General features: G+C 39.0%; 1 protein-coding gene across 5 annotated transcripts in view; it reads left to right on the top strand.

Moving 5' to 3' along the window:
* The window catches only part of LOC108136805, a 114,721-nt gene extending 103,655 nt beyond the window's left edge, over positions 1 to 11,066 (top strand). For 2 of the 5 annotated variants that reach the window (XM_017258207.2, XM_017258205.2), the window contains 8 exons: positions 1,564 to 1,769; positions 2,039 to 2,262; positions 3,477 to 3,825; positions 5,593 to 5,657; positions 6,137 to 6,359; positions 7,265 to 7,392; positions 7,484 to 7,594; positions 8,096 to 11,061. In XM_017258207.2, the coding sequence (XP_017113696.1) occupies positions 1,564 to 1,769; positions 2,039 to 2,262; positions 3,477 to 3,825; positions 5,593 to 5,657; positions 6,137 to 6,359; positions 7,265 to 7,392; positions 7,484 to 7,594; positions 8,096 to 8,362 (1,573 nt within the window). In that variant the 3' untranslated portion in view covers positions 8,363 to 11,061. Of the gene's footprint in view, positions 1 to 1,563; positions 1,770 to 2,038; positions 2,263 to 3,476; positions 3,826 to 5,592; positions 5,658 to 6,136; positions 6,360 to 7,264; positions 7,393 to 7,483; positions 7,595 to 8,095 lie in introns of all 5 variants that reach the window. The other 3 variants (XM_017258201.2, XM_017258202.1, XM_017258204.2) reach the window with 3 other exon arrangements.
* The last annotated feature ends 4,387 nt before the right edge of the window (positions 11,067 to 15,453 follow it).

Below are 15,453 nucleotides of genomic sequence, written 5' to 3'. Positions count from 1 at the left end.
TTGGCTGCCATCGAAGCTGCAGCCCCGACGCTTTAAACTGCATTTCGGCGGCTGTGTGCGTCAGCTTTTTGGTTGCACAACACGTTGCAGGCATTACGCAACCAAGAAAGCGCAAGAAAATCTCAGCTTCTGCGTCAGTCGTAGATTGAGATAAAAGAATGGAAATATAGAAATATATACTTTTTAGGGTTGCAAAAGTTCTGCTAGCGCTCGCAGAACGGAAAAGTTTTTAAACTTAAGACCTTATAAAACGACTTGGCATTTCTAAAGTGTTTTTGTGAGGACATAATTTAAAAAAAAAAACTGAAGTGGTTTAAATAACTTTTGCGCTGCAGAGAAGTCAATTAAAAGAATACGCATTAGTCTATTTTTTCAATATCAAAGTAATACTTATTACAATGATTATAGTATGTATTTTATGTAAATAAATGTAAATGTATTTTATATAAAGTTATTTAATAGAAATATTTACAGTATTTAACTAAAAGGAAAGCGTTTAGATAACCAAACTTAATTCTAAACCATTTTAAATCTAAGTTTGCACATTTTAAGTGTTTTTTTATATTGTCTAAAAGCTAAAATAAGATAATTGTTTGCATGGTCAAATAAGATATAAGTCAGTGACACTGTTATAAACTAAAATATAAACTATGATAAAATTACAGAAATCAATAAAGTTTCCATTTCTCTTAACTATTGTGCTAGCCCTAAAATAACGACTGAAAATTTTGAACCGAAATGAAAAGCCCTTATAAACGGTGTATAATGTAGGCAACATCCAATCTGATTGGAACCCCAAGTCGTCGCCTTGAGTCGATAAACTGCAACTGAAATATTACGCATTCGTCGCATGACACTTGACCAAAAATCGCCACCCGAATGCCTGAGATTGGGGGCCCATATATTTCCCGTTAGGGTCTTTGATGCGGCACCGGAATGGGAATGGGTATTCGCACCAAGACGATGAAATGCCGTAGAAGGCCGAGAGTATTGCCGGCACAAATTGGCCGACATCAATCTCAGGTTGGAGAGAAGCTGCAGTGCAGGTAACAGCCCACTTATCACCGGAGTCTCCGGCCAGGAGAACTGCATCTGCAGCTAACTGGCGCATGACAGGCACGAAGACGTCGGCAGAGGCACTGCCTCTATGACGGAAACGGGGATGGCAGCTTCTTTGAGGAGCTTACTTGGGTTTTACGAGGCTGCTTGTCATGGCACCTTGAAAAAATTAAGGATAATGTTGGAACTTTAAGTGGAATATGGTTTTAAAGCCCAAAAAGGGCTACTAGGTGATTTTGTTTTAATAAATGTGTGCAATATTTTGCAACTTTGATTATTAAACTGAATATACATATATGGTCATTTAGGGAATATTAATGTCATTCAAAAATATTGACACACAGGTTAGTGGCATCCACTTCCTTAAATTTAAGGTGGTTAGCGGTGCACAGTATAGGGCTTCACAAAGTTTTCTGAAAAGTATAAATTACTGCGTCTGAAAGGCAATTAAACTCCCCTGGTAATCACATTATTATTATTTATTCTTCTTATTTTATGAAACAGACTCAAGTTGGAGTATTATGAGCAGGCCTGTGCCGTGGACAGCGTGACCAAAAAGTGCGCCGGCAGACCGAGTGGCTGTCGTACGGCCATGATTGGCATTCTGGGCACTATGTTGAGGACGACCTGTGCCTGTCAGGGAACGGATCCCCAGCACCTGTACCAGTGCGTGGGATGGCGGCGCCTACTCTGGATGAACCCCTGTGTGGGTAAGTACACGAACCCTGCTTAAAATGGTGCTTTACTAAAAAAAAAAACAGTCCACCGCAATTTTGATTTAATCCAAATAAATTCTTAATTTTGTAAGACTCATTTATACCTATTTCTTTAAATCTTATTAAGTTTTCTTTAACAATTAGCTAAGTGATTGACTTTCGAGCGATTTTAAATGGAACTTTTTCTTTCCTTTATTATCAAAAGATTAATTCAAATTTAAATATTATTCAACCAATTCTGTTATTACTTTGAATCTTGACAGTTGAGGCTCAAAAAGATTTCCATATGAAGCGATTGGCTGAGCTCGGTTTCCTTACAACCACAACAACGACGACCACCACGACGACGACAACAACGACGTCGACAACCACGCGTGCACCACCGCCCCCACCTCCGTCCACCACAACAACAACGTCGACGACCAGCCTGCAGCCAAGGCAGACGCCAAGGAAGCCGGCGACGCACATCTTCAAGGACGTCACTGCGGTGAGTGCCTACTTAGTCGTCGGCTACTGCCATTTGAGTCCTAATTGCCCCGCTGCGGTCAACTAGTGGTCAATCCCTTCGAATCGCCCCGATCCGTTCGATTTTAACAGGCATCAACAACCGTTACCTGTGCCAAATTCCCCCAGCGGTTGTCCGTCCGTCCATCAGTCCTACCGTCCATCTGTCGGTCCGTTTTCTGTTTTCCAATCAGCACTCAATCAGTGGCTCAAATGGGGAGGCGAGGGCGTGGCTGAGCGAACGGCAAAGCGGACAATATGCCACACAACAAGCCAGGTCAAACCAAAGTACACACCCTATATTCAGCAACGAATTCTGGTTCTGGCCACTGTATCCTGCACTCGAAAAAAGTTTCCGACTTACATTTTACAATTTCCAAAAATAAAATAAACAATTGTTGGTCTAAAAAGCAATCAATAAACATGGGACATACGTAAAAATGTTACAAAAGATTTACTTTCATAAAGCCCATGGCAGAGACCGCAAAAAAAATCTTTTTTTTTCTTGTGAAACAACCTTTTATCAAAGGACTTTTAAAATAATGTTCAAGGGTGAGATTTTTTTGTATTAAAGTTAATTTTAATTAATTAAATAAAAAATGTTTACCTTTTTCATTAGACTTGACTGAAAGTATCTACACATTTCTACAAACAAATTACAAATAAATCGTTTTGGTTTTATAATAACAATAATAAGTATAAACCATGTTTGTCCCAATTGCAAAAACATTCACTTCCCTATCAAGTGATAAATACAAGGTACATTTTTCGAGTGTGGGTCCGCGTCCCGGTAAATTTCTGTTTCTGTTTCAGTTGCTGCTTGTGGCCTGTTCCTCGGGTTGGCAAACCGACAAAGCAATCAATTCCTGACCTGCAGCCACTGCTGCTGCCTTTGCAGCCGTACTGGCAAAAAGATTAAGCTCCCCCGTACACGAATATATGTATATATATATATATATATATATATATTCGCATTCGTTTTCAAACTCTTTAACAACTTTTCTCTTCCTCCCCCAAAACAACAACACTGACGGCGAACAATTGCAACAATGAACCGCAAAAACCACAAAAAATGCAAATAAATAAATAAAAATGCGAAACAACAAATATGAAACAAAAAATATGCAACAAAATTGAAAAACCGCGAAACCGAACCGAACAAAAAATGACAACAAAAAATGTGGATGAAAACGGCAGCCAAAGGAGAAATCAGAGCCAACATCGGTGGAACACAATTATCTCGATCCGCCCGATTCAATACCGCTGCCCAGCGTAAATGTCGAGAGTGGCGGAAATGGCGGAAATGACGATTATCACAACGGCAATGGACACGGAAATGGAAATGGCAATGGTAACGGCAACGGCAACGGCAATGGCAGCAGACGTAAAAATGGCGGAAAGGGACGTGGCGGCAATGTAGATTTCGATGATCCAGTAATTTTCGTCGACCCAAGGGAAACAACAGAATTTGTGGGCATCAGCATCACGGAGCCGGTAACCACAACAACCACAACAATGGCCACCACGACAACAACACAGCCGCCAAGTAAGTAAATGCAAGTGGGTAATAAATTGGACCGCCCAGCGACTTGGAGTTGGGCGTCCAATTGCGGTCGGATCTGTCTGAAAAATGTTTTACCTTTGTTCCGGAAACATTGGCCAAGTCTCTGGTGCGTCGTCTTAACTTTATATTAGAAAAAAATATTTATATTAGAGAAAAAATCAGTTTACAGTATGAATTGTATCAGGCATTTCGTTTTATAAGAAATTAATTAAAAAACATTTATTTAAAACTTTATCGTTCTTTTTACGTTATTTTAAAATCCATACACGTTTTACACATATTTTTTAATTATAACATTTTTAGGTATCTTGAAAATTAATTTTATGCTATTTATAAATTTGTAAGCATTTATAAACATTCAATAAACCAATAATAAATCATTTAATAAAATCTTCCTGATTGAGGCATTTTTGTTTTTTGTGCACATACATCACTCTTAATTTTTGTACTTTTGGGTATCGTTTCCGTTTTGGAATTTTCAACATAATTTATGCGGTGACTGCGGTTGTTTGGCTAATTGAAAGCATAACTCATCATCGGCCGTGATTATTATTTTAATATTTTGTGCGCCAATCATTAAAAATTCAGTATCCGCAATGGTTTCCGCACCCGCACACCCATACGCACAGCCGGAAATGAGTTTGCTTTCGGCCGATGTGGCAATTACACGAGTACATATGTGTGCAAATCGCATGAAAGGACCTCCAAAATGCCGGAGAACCTTGTGAACCTAGGTCGTTGGCAAATCCGATTAGGTTTTGAATGCCAAGCGCACACATATCACTCGGCTGCTTTGTGATAATACTTCCGTTATTTAAAACCTCCTGCCGAGGACATCGTTCATTGTCCATTCATTTATCACAGGGACACGTGGGTCGCAAACGTGTTTACAAACATCATTAAAAATGTAAATGAGTTTGTTTGTTTGCCCACCAGTCCATCAGTCCATCCGTTTGTCAGTCCGTCAGTTTGTCAGTTCGTCAGTTTGTCAGTTCGTCAGTTCGTCATCCCTTGTGGTCAGCTTGTCCGTTGTAATTATTTAGACACTTGGGACATTTGGCTCTGAATTTTGCATGAAATGTTTCTGGCCCGCAGCAGAACCCGTTTGTGTCTCATTTATAATTGATTTCACTCGTGCGGCGAGGCGGAGATTTTAAAACTATATTCAACCATTGTAAACTGTTGACCCCCGAGCAGTAGGTTTCAAATATTTGTGTGCATGCTATGGCGGCTTTATTGGCAAAGTTGGCCAGAACTAAGTATTTTGATTAGACGGCAAAGCCCCAGGTGCCAGTTAAGTCACATCTTGGCAGTTTAAAGTGCCCGTTGGTAGTAATTAAGTGGCAAAGTCTTGCACTCCGGTCTCGAGTGTGTATGCATGTGCAAATTTGTGCCACATAAACACCCCTTCGTCGGGAAAAGTTTTTGGCCAGGAAAAACTCGTAATGGCGTTGATGACATGATGAATGCTCCACATGAGTGGCGGACATCCGTTACTTGGGCATGAGTGGCAGGGTCGCATTGTGTGCTTTGCCTGCCACCGAAAAAAGGATGTCTGTCCGCCTGGGGTTGGTGCGAAGTCAGGATCATGCCCTCTGTTGTTATATCCGCACTTAAAGCCAAACAATGCGGTGCAGATGATGTTCCATTAAAGGTGTTAAGCCTGTTTATGCACGAGAGTCCTGTGTCGTCGGATTTGCTTCATGAACTACTCCAACAATTAAGCTCTCAATATAAATTTATTTGCAGGAAACTGTGTAGTCCAGCGACCACGCCAGTCGGATCAACTTATTCGAGAAGGCAGCAGCAAGCGGGTGAGTAAATTAAAGCGAAATCCAAAACAACTGCAATTTAAATACCAACCCAACATGGTCCTAGTAGTTAATTGTGTTTTATTTATTAACGCATTTAAATGAAATTACCAAGTCCGAAGGCAAATAAGTGCAAATTAATATTTCATTTATTTTTATGCCCGGCTTTGTTGAGAAAGTGCTTTCTAGCGCATTTACATAACTAAAAGTTAAGCCGGTGAAAAAACGGGCAAGCCAGCTGAAAGTTGAAAACATATTTTTGAACGAAATGTGTGATTCGTGTGTTGCACGTGTCGGCACGTACTGGGGAAAATAGGAAATCATGAAATATAAATAGAACTTCAGCTGGAAATAAATTTCGTTCTTGTTTGTGGCACCGTTTAATTATGAGTATACCCGGCGTATACGTAATGTAGCCGTACAATTCCAGTTTATTGCACCACTCATGGCCTCCGCCTTCGGGGAATATTCTTTCGTTTCAGATCTACTCCTTGGACGACGTCGAGTGCAGTGAGCTGTGCAGCTGCGGCGAGTCGCTCACCCTCACCTGTCACGCCCTCTGCGTGCCATTCGCCCCATGTCGCACCGCCCTGGCCTTCTACAGCCACGCCTCACCCGCCTACCAGGCGTTCCGCGGACGCTGTTTGTGCTACTCGGGCCGCTTCATCTGCATGAAGCCGCCGCTCGGGGAGTACATTCTGCCAGGTGAGTTGCGAGTTCCCCTTCTAGCGCGTCCTTTCTCTGGCAAGGATACTCCTTGCTGCACTGCTGAGTTGGCGTGTCGGGTTCCCAGTGCGTTAAGCACTTAGCGATTATCGCCGGCGACAGGCAATGACGAGGCAGGGCTGTCAGAAAGAATGCAGCAGCATTTTTGTGTGCGGCTGTCCGCCTTTGAGGTTTAAGAACCCCGCACGAGGTCTACACTTGGAACACAAGTTATATGGGGCTGCCACAGAAATCACAAGAGTTTTGAAACTAGTTGTAAAAATATGCAACAATTTGTTTTAAAAGCATATTTTTCAAAACCCTTATATAAAATTGCCAAATCTAAGTTTTTAGAGGGCGAAATATATTTATTGAAAGACAGACTATGAGAATGCTGGTAAACTGATTTTTTAAAATTGTTGGTTTTTCTTTTAGAATAAACTATTCAATTTTTGTATTCTTATTAAGAAAGGTCTATGTTATTTTACTAAACTAAAACTGTTACAAGAATAATTAAATCCAATTTTCTCATAATTAAATCAATCCCAAATTTAACATATATTGTTATTTACTTGGCAAAATGAAGAATATATTTTTTGCAATTACTCGCTTAACTAAAAGAGGATTTCGCCATCACCTTGACAAATTTAAAGCCGATTCCTTTGCCAGTGCAGTCCGGACACATTTCTTTAAAGCCTTTGTCAGAGCACCTCATTCGTAGAGGAGCCACTTTAGACCGTATTTGACACAAAAGAAGGACCCATTGTGTCAGCAAGGTTGCGTGGTCCTCGTCCACTTGCCACAAGGCACTTGCGTGCGTTTTTGTGCGCGGATGCCGGCAGTAAATTACGTTTGCTGCAATTGATGTTGCACTCGCTACATATTTCGACCCCTTCTGCTTCCAGGTGGGATATTCCTACTGCTGGGCTACAGTGCCGCCGACGAGGCTCTGCTGAGGCCCCACACCAACCTAGGGGTGCAGGATGCCGTGCGAGCCCTGCAGCAGTACGTAACCACATACATCGATAATCAGGTAAGCCGCCGGTCGGGCGAACGCTTAATAAAGTATGGCCAGCCATATATTAATTGCATTCCATCGCTGCCCTACTCTTCCCCCGCTTCAGACGCAGTGCACCCTAACCCTGTTTAATATGACCGAGGAGAACATCATCATTGCTGCGCGTTTGCCGCACGACGGCAAACTAAAGGACATTGAGCTGCTTCGTAAGGAGAAGGTTCGTTGAGATGCCACAGGCAACACACATATACACAGAGAAAAATATCAATACTATCATCGATTTTTCCTTGTCTTAAATTTCTAAAAAACTATCAAAAACTAATTGTTTTCTATAAAGAAAAGATCTGAGCTGAAAAGATTTTCCATTTGAAAAAGTCTCTACCATTTTGCATCTATATTCTGATGCGATTTTGCATTTCAGACATTAAATATTGTAGCTGTCAAAAAAATAAAATTATTTTTAATCATTTTTGTACATAGAAACACGAGTTTAAATATATCAAATAATAAAAGAGAGATTGAAAAAATGTATATACAAGTACATACCACCTTATTTCTTTAACAAATCTCGATATTAGAAATACCCACATTTCACAGTATTTTTTAAAAAAGTTTCGTTGGCTAAACCACTTAATTTTTCTCTGTGAGCCGAATGGCCAAGTCCATTTTCTCAACTAATCCAATCGACGACTATTATTGCTTATCTGGCTGTTTGCAGGACGAGTGTACCGCGATACTGAAGACCATCAGTCATCAAATCAATAGCGAGCACAGTGAGCTCCAATCCCACCGACTGCTGAGCATTTTCAAAATGTCCGAAGTCGAGGTCGTATGGCCGGAGAGCACCAGTGCGGCGGCCCGGAGTGGACACGGTCCGGGTCAGTTTGCCGGATGCCAATGCCACCGGCTGCTCTACGCGGCGATGCTCGCCCTGGCATATCTCTCTAGCTGGACAACGCTGCGGATGAGCGATGTGGCGACATGACAGCCGCATAGCTGAAGGATTAGAGCAAGGACAATTGCATAACTGTACGTAGTAGATATTTTATGTGGAGCGATAGCGATAACTCTAAATTATAAAGATATGGAGCATACTCTTAGGCGCCGCACATGGCATATTGCAAAATATCATAATGTGTTGTATACATCTAGGGGCTAGTTCTGTATTTAGCTGCGATTTTTGTGAAGCTTTGTTGTTGACCTCTGGCGATGTTGCTGTCTCTTTTGATACCTACATATGTAAAGCATTATGGTATATACAAAACATGTAGAGCATACGCCTAGAAAACTTATCTAGATTTATCTATAATTTAAAGTGAAAGGAAACTGCTGTCTACATAATAATATTATTAGCAAATAACAGAGACAAACTCGATAGTTGGATTTGATGTGACGTGTATATAGAAGGCATTCGTATTAAGTACTATCCGTAGCTAGTGTTTTATACAGTAAACAATACACACAACTCCTGTCTGTCCGTATGTCCGTCTGTCCGTTCGTCATTATCGCACCCAAACGCACACAGCATTCAACAATTAACGCCCATTGCTTCGCTCTTATTGTTTGCTCTTTAAGCACTATAAAGTTCTTGGCTGCCTCAATTAAAAAGAATTATTAACCGCCTTTACAGTGTTTACTTTGTTAAAGGATGTGAGTGCCTCTCCTGGATATGCCAGCTCTCTTTTGATTTTTAATTACATTTTAATGTGGTCTGGCCTCCGCAATTTTCCTTCTGCTGGGCAAACAAATAATAGTCAGGCGTGCGAATGAACTCATTTAACACTCGCGTTCGCGGATGAGCGTGCAAAACGATATTGTTAATTTATTTCATAGTTTCAGTTTCGTTTGGAGGCGCGAAAACAATTACGGTTTCATTATCAATTATGCGCTATGCATTTCGATTGTTGCCACAATTTCAGCGGGCCGAGAGCCTCGACCTCGCCTCGTTTCAACAGGTTTCATTGCTTGCCCCAGAATCCTGATTACCTCTTCAGTTTGCTGTACATACTCTTAACAACTTGAACTCAATTTACGTAATTAATACTAACAGTACATATCAATATGAACACCTAAACGAGTTTTACACAGAAACGAAATTCTTACAATGTCCCTCGATTGCTCGAATCTTTTGTACATAGTTCTTTATATGAAAACTATACATAGTATTTACAACGATATACAAAAAACACGCCTAAGTCAACCTTATAAACTATTTGTGACTACTTGATTCCCTTGAAAAATGCTTAAAAGAACTGTAAATTTAACCAAACTTCAGTTGAGCCTTAAATAAAGTATGTAAAAAAGAGGAAAAATTGCTATTGTAAATAAATAAGTAACAACACCTGAGTGAATGGAACATCTATGAATATTATTAATTGAGTGTTTGACATATAGACACACGCACTACTCACTTTAAGTCTAAGCTTGACCATTTGAACTTGTAGCGGTGTGAAATGTGCGGATATTAAAAATGGTCACAATCATGAAAAAATGTCTTCCTTAATGCATATACTTGGCGATATGTATCATGTTTATACACATATATATATATACACATACTAACCTATACGATATCTGGCAAGTCCCTAGCCTGCGCTTCAGTTAGACAAAGAATAATGTAATATAGACACCAAGGGCTAAACCATATCACTATCGAATATCCTTGCAAGTTATAACACTGTTGACACAAAAAAATACTAACCGCAGCATATCTAAGTTAAATATGCCCCTAAATAAATATATATTTAAAAATATAATGAAATATACATATGCGTAAAGTTATGAACGTTAGAAAGCATTGAAAACTACTTTAATAGTCTCTAGAGAAAGCAACGCTTTAACCTAAAACTAAAGGCAGCAACAGCAGAAAAGTGTAAAGTTTATTGGAAACCTGCTTAAAATAAAAAAATCTAGCTAAATATTAGACGAATTTAAGGCAATAAACTTACTAAAGGAATAGAGCAAATTAGTAGAATTGTTGGGGCATTGGATTTTAGTTCATTTGCTATCCTATCCATATCGTTTAATGGCCAACGAAAGCAATAACCAAGTCGTTATAGTTTTGGAGCATATCAGTGGCAGGTCGAGTGTATTGTTTCATCTCATCCCCTCACTTTTAGGGTGCGGACAAAGCGTAGCTACAATGTAAAGTACCGTTAAAGAAAAAAGATAAATGAAAAGTGAAAAATGAAAAATGATAAATGAAGAACAAGAAGTAAAGGAAGAAAGGAAACTACAAAACAGTCGCATTAATGTAAAAAGAAACAAAATGCAAAAGGAGAACTAGCACTCAAATGGCAATCTAAAGCATGGAGTAGGGCGAATTCGAAAGGCATCGTAATAAACCTTAAACACAGGAAATACTTTAAAAATTATGCATGAGGAATACGAGAGCCACACTTTAAGTTTAACACTGTAAGTTGAAACCTTAAAAGTAAATGATCTATATATACGATATGTTAGGAATGCAGACGAGTGTGTGTTTGTAAGTTACTGGGCTTTATGCTAGCGTATACAAACCAATTGAGGTGCATGGATAAAGATAGATTTAATTATGAAATTTGGAGTAATGCAATGCGAATGGAAACCAAGCGATACGTCGTGGCATATTTGTAATAAATAACAATGTAAGTGAAACAAAAAAAAGCAAAAAATAAATAAAACCACAAAGTATAGAAAATAAATAATGGAGTTTGATTTTAGTTTGTCACTTGGTAAGTATAAATCTAGGGTTTAAATCGAAGGATTTTATTTTATATTTCAGACACATCTACCAAATAAATATTTGAAATTTGATAGGCATTTTTGCATTGTTTTAGTTACGTAAGAAAATAAGATTTACTAGAAAGCAATTTCCATGCAGTAAAAATGGACGATTGAACTCGTATAAAATCGGCTTATATTCGTTAAAGGCTTCGGTTTTTTTTGATAAAAGCTTTACTGGGACACATGACTGTCGATGTGCACTTCATTATTGACCCCCAAAACGCCTCCCAGCGATCGGCAACTAAGTATGTGACACTATCGAAACGAACAAAGGCGGCCACACAATGGCGTGCCAGGGAGTGCCGGCACTGAAAGAAACGGGGGGGCGGTGAACAACAAAGACAGCGCAATATGAAGAAGACCTGCACACTCGCCAACAAACCAGAGTAAACAAGGGCAAAAAGGCGGCAGCAGAAAAGCAAAACGAACTGACTGAGGAGAAAAGAAAAGCCAACCACACAATGCCTTTGTATGTGGGGGCATGGAACAAAAGATGAGTCGAAGACAAAGACACTTGCTCAAGGCAACGCCGTTTCATGGCTTAAACTCAAGTTCCCTGGGAACCACTCGACTGCATTCCACATACACACAAGCACCACCACATCTACATCTACATCCACATTCACAAACACACCCATACTCGAACAACAAAGAGTAAGGTCAATCATTGGAATTTTGCCAGTTAATTCGCATACAAAAGGCGGTGGCCCAGAAGAAACGAAAATAACACAACCTCCTTCCTTTTTGCCTGCCTGCTTGCCTGACTGCCCCTTTTGACCCGCCACGCCCATTGGCATGCTGAGTTTGGCATTTATACTTCCACTTAATTAGGTAATAAATGATTGAAGAAATTATGTCTAGACGTGAGGACAATTTCGATGCCTCGGCTGAAGCTCACACACACTCAGCAAATTCATTCCCGGCACGTGAGGGGTTGAAATGTTGCGAATTTCCACACAATCACACATGCTACTACTGCTCTGTGACATACATTTGAATAGGATTCGTATATTATTCTCACCGCGCTGCCCGTGATTTGAAAGCAAGCATAAATTGTAAACATTTTCTTTTGGATTCAATTTGTATAACCTGCTGCCGCTAAGTGGCAATGCTTTTACACAGAGAACCTGCACAGGCATACATATTTATTTCGCATTTTATATAGCTTTCACAGGACAGACGGCGCCTGAATAGCAAAACTGCGATGAAACCTAATGAAAGCGGGAACGCGGCGGATACGCGATGCGGGCATACCAGTTCATTAATATGGTGCACATGCTGAAGGTCGATGAGTGAGCTATGTTCATAAACACAAAGAGAAATATACAACGAAAAAATGGTTATGAATTTGAGTACACCTGACAGACTGAATTAAATTGAAATTTTATCTACTTTATTTTTATTTTAAAATTATTTTTGCAACTATACCTTGTTCAATCAAATTGGCTATAAAAAAATGGGTTGAGAATTGAGATTTAGTAACTAGGGCCTATCTTGATTTATTTAGGTTTCTAAACATAAATGATAAATGATTAAAAGTGAATCTTTAATAGTTATTATTTAAAAAATATTCATTGACAAGTGTCTAGATTTTAAGATTGTTTTCCATTTAAAAAAAATCTAAAATGTTAGACGTATGTAAGGAAAACTATTAATTTTCCAGCCGTGAGCTTCCATTCAACAATAATCTTAAATAATTTATATAAGTTTCGTAAAAATTTTAAATAAAAAAAAGATATAGTCATTTTTATTCCCTCTGTACAGGAGAAGTCATGCATGCATATTTATCAGGCGGCGATGATTACGTGTTTGCCATTTTATTGCTAAAACTGTTGCGCCTTTTTGTGTGCTCCAGTAGCGCCCTCTCTTTCGCTCCAATTCTTCCCATCTCTTTCTACGGGAAAAAGGGCCTCTGTCTGTTTGTGACTTTGTTACTGCTGCTGGCTTTGTTCTACTTGGAATTGCCTTTTATTTTGTGCTAATTGAAGTTGCTGCCATCATATTTTTTCCCCTCAAAACAGGCCACACTCACCCACATACATGTTTGCCGTTTGCCTTTATTGCCGCATCTATGTTCTGCCTGTTTTTGCAATTTTAATTAAAAACGTGTTTATAACAGCGCAAAATGCTGATGAGTGAGCAGAATAATTTATTTCGAATATATACATTATAGAAATAGCAGAATTACACAGAAGTAAATGCACTGCGTCGGTTGATTTGAATCAAGCTCATTAATGGCAATTTTTCATCTGGATTTTATTTGTAAATACGTAAATTCACTCAAAGGATTAGATTATCTCAACGTGAAAAAAAACAAATATTAGGTTTCATCAACTAGTTACAATATATTACAATTTTTACCAAAAGTTTTCAATACAAGGAAAAGGAATTTGATCCAATTGATGAAATTGGAGCATAAAAATGGTGAAAATAATTAAGATATAATAAACTTGATATGTTTTTTGAAGCATATTGAATTGCTTTTTCATTTTAAGGAAGAAAAAATTCCATTAATTGTACCAAAATCAACCATACAAAATAGCAACGAGATGAAATAAAGTTGAAATTTCTGTCGACATGGCCTGAAAGTATGCAAAATTTTTCTCTGCAATTTATTGCACATAAGGTGGTGAACACACACTACCGCACACACCCATTGCCACATAACGAATTCCTTTGCATAACGCTGTGGGGAATGTATATTGCCAGGATGCTGAAAGAAGAGCCACGGCCACAAGGAAATATGCACCGCAGCATCCTCAGCTGGAGACGCCTCAACTTCAGAATCAGCCTCAGCCACAGCACAAAGAATTCAATTGAATTGATATTCAAATGCGCTTTGCCAGCAGAGGCATCCATTATTTGTCGATTTTACACATGGCACATGGCAAATGTAAGCGAAAAATGTACGGTTCGGAGAAAAATAAGCCATGCATATAGAGGTATTCAAGGGAAGTGCGAATCCCAGTTCTAGTTTTCATTAGAGCATTTTTACCCGTTTCCCCGCGCCAATGATCAGTGAGCCCTTTTTGATGGCTTCGATTGCTCCGTCGGACTGTGAACTATTTTTACGCTATTTGCCAAAAACCCATGGAACCAGCACCTTTGGCCCGGGAAAATGCAACGAAACATGGCCAGGACGCAGGAGAGCTGCATTTGCATAACGCGCTTCCCCAAGGAACAAAAAGCAGGTCTGCAGAAATGTAAAAAGGGTCCACAGAAGAAAAGACCTTACCAGAACAGTTTCCTAAGCAATATTCTCAGCAATACTATTTCAACCGAAGGAACTTATATAATCAAAGACTATGAAAAAGTATCGTAAAATAATTTAAAAACTAAATAATGAAGTGCAAGGATGGAAATTTTTAAATAATGATTTCTATTCCCAAAATTTCGTATATGATCGAAAATTAATCATTATACGAAATTAAAACTCCATAAGATATAAGAGAAAATAAGTATCCAATAATAGTTTTATCAAACCTTAATATGAGCTTCAGACTCGACAATAAATAAAAGAAAACATATATTCTTCAAAGAGATATAATTATGGTAGGTTTGATTATCTATTACCGTTTTTAAATAATATCCCAGAAACTTCTTAAAAATATATATAACTTAAGTTATCAATGCTAGTTCTAGCAAACATATCTTCTAAAACTAAGCTCTACGTTGCATGTTCAACATGAAATATTTGAAATCAATGACCAGTTTATTTCCCTGTGTATTATCGAGACAGATAGACAGGCTCAGGCTCAGCGTTCGATGCGCGCCAGACAAGCAGCCAAGTGCAGAAATAACACAAAATAGATGGCAATGCGATGGGGAAAATAATAGAGGCGGAATGGAAACAAAAAAGTATATGCATGCTTCTTTATAAGTATGAACGTAAGAAAAACTGCTAAGGAGCCAAATGCTCGAGCATTTGCAAACGCGGCAAAGTAGCGAAAATTTGCAAATTGATTGCATTCCTGTGCCTGGGCTTCGGTTCGAGCCAGAGCTCAAATATGAAATCTTGGAGGAGTGCAAATTTTGCACATTTTCTCTGGCAACTTTGGGAATGTGTTTCTCACTTGATTTTTTTGGTCGAAATCGAAGGAGAAACAGAATTGGCAAAACAAAAGCCCAGGAACTAGGCTGGAGCCCAACGTGCAAGTTTATTACATTCCTCAGTTCATTTGAATGCCCCTGCTGCTTATTCGGCGCAAATCAAATTATGCAAATCTCCAGTTTAATTACGGGCGGCAGAGCTCAACTTTAAATCAATTTTTATATTCGTATTCGTTCTGTCATGCTCTGTCCTGGGCATCT

Source organism: Drosophila elegans, unplaced genomic scaffold (assembly GCF_018152505.1).
Source record: "Drosophila elegans isolate 14027-0461.03 unplaced genomic scaffold, ASM1815250v1 contig_476, whole genome shotgun sequence".
In the NCBI taxonomy this organism is placed as follows: Eukaryota; Metazoa; Arthropoda; class Insecta; order Diptera; family Drosophilidae; genus Drosophila; species Drosophila elegans.
Note: the sequence above shows the minus strand (reverse complement) of the source record. Positions and strands in the feature narration are given on the sequence as shown.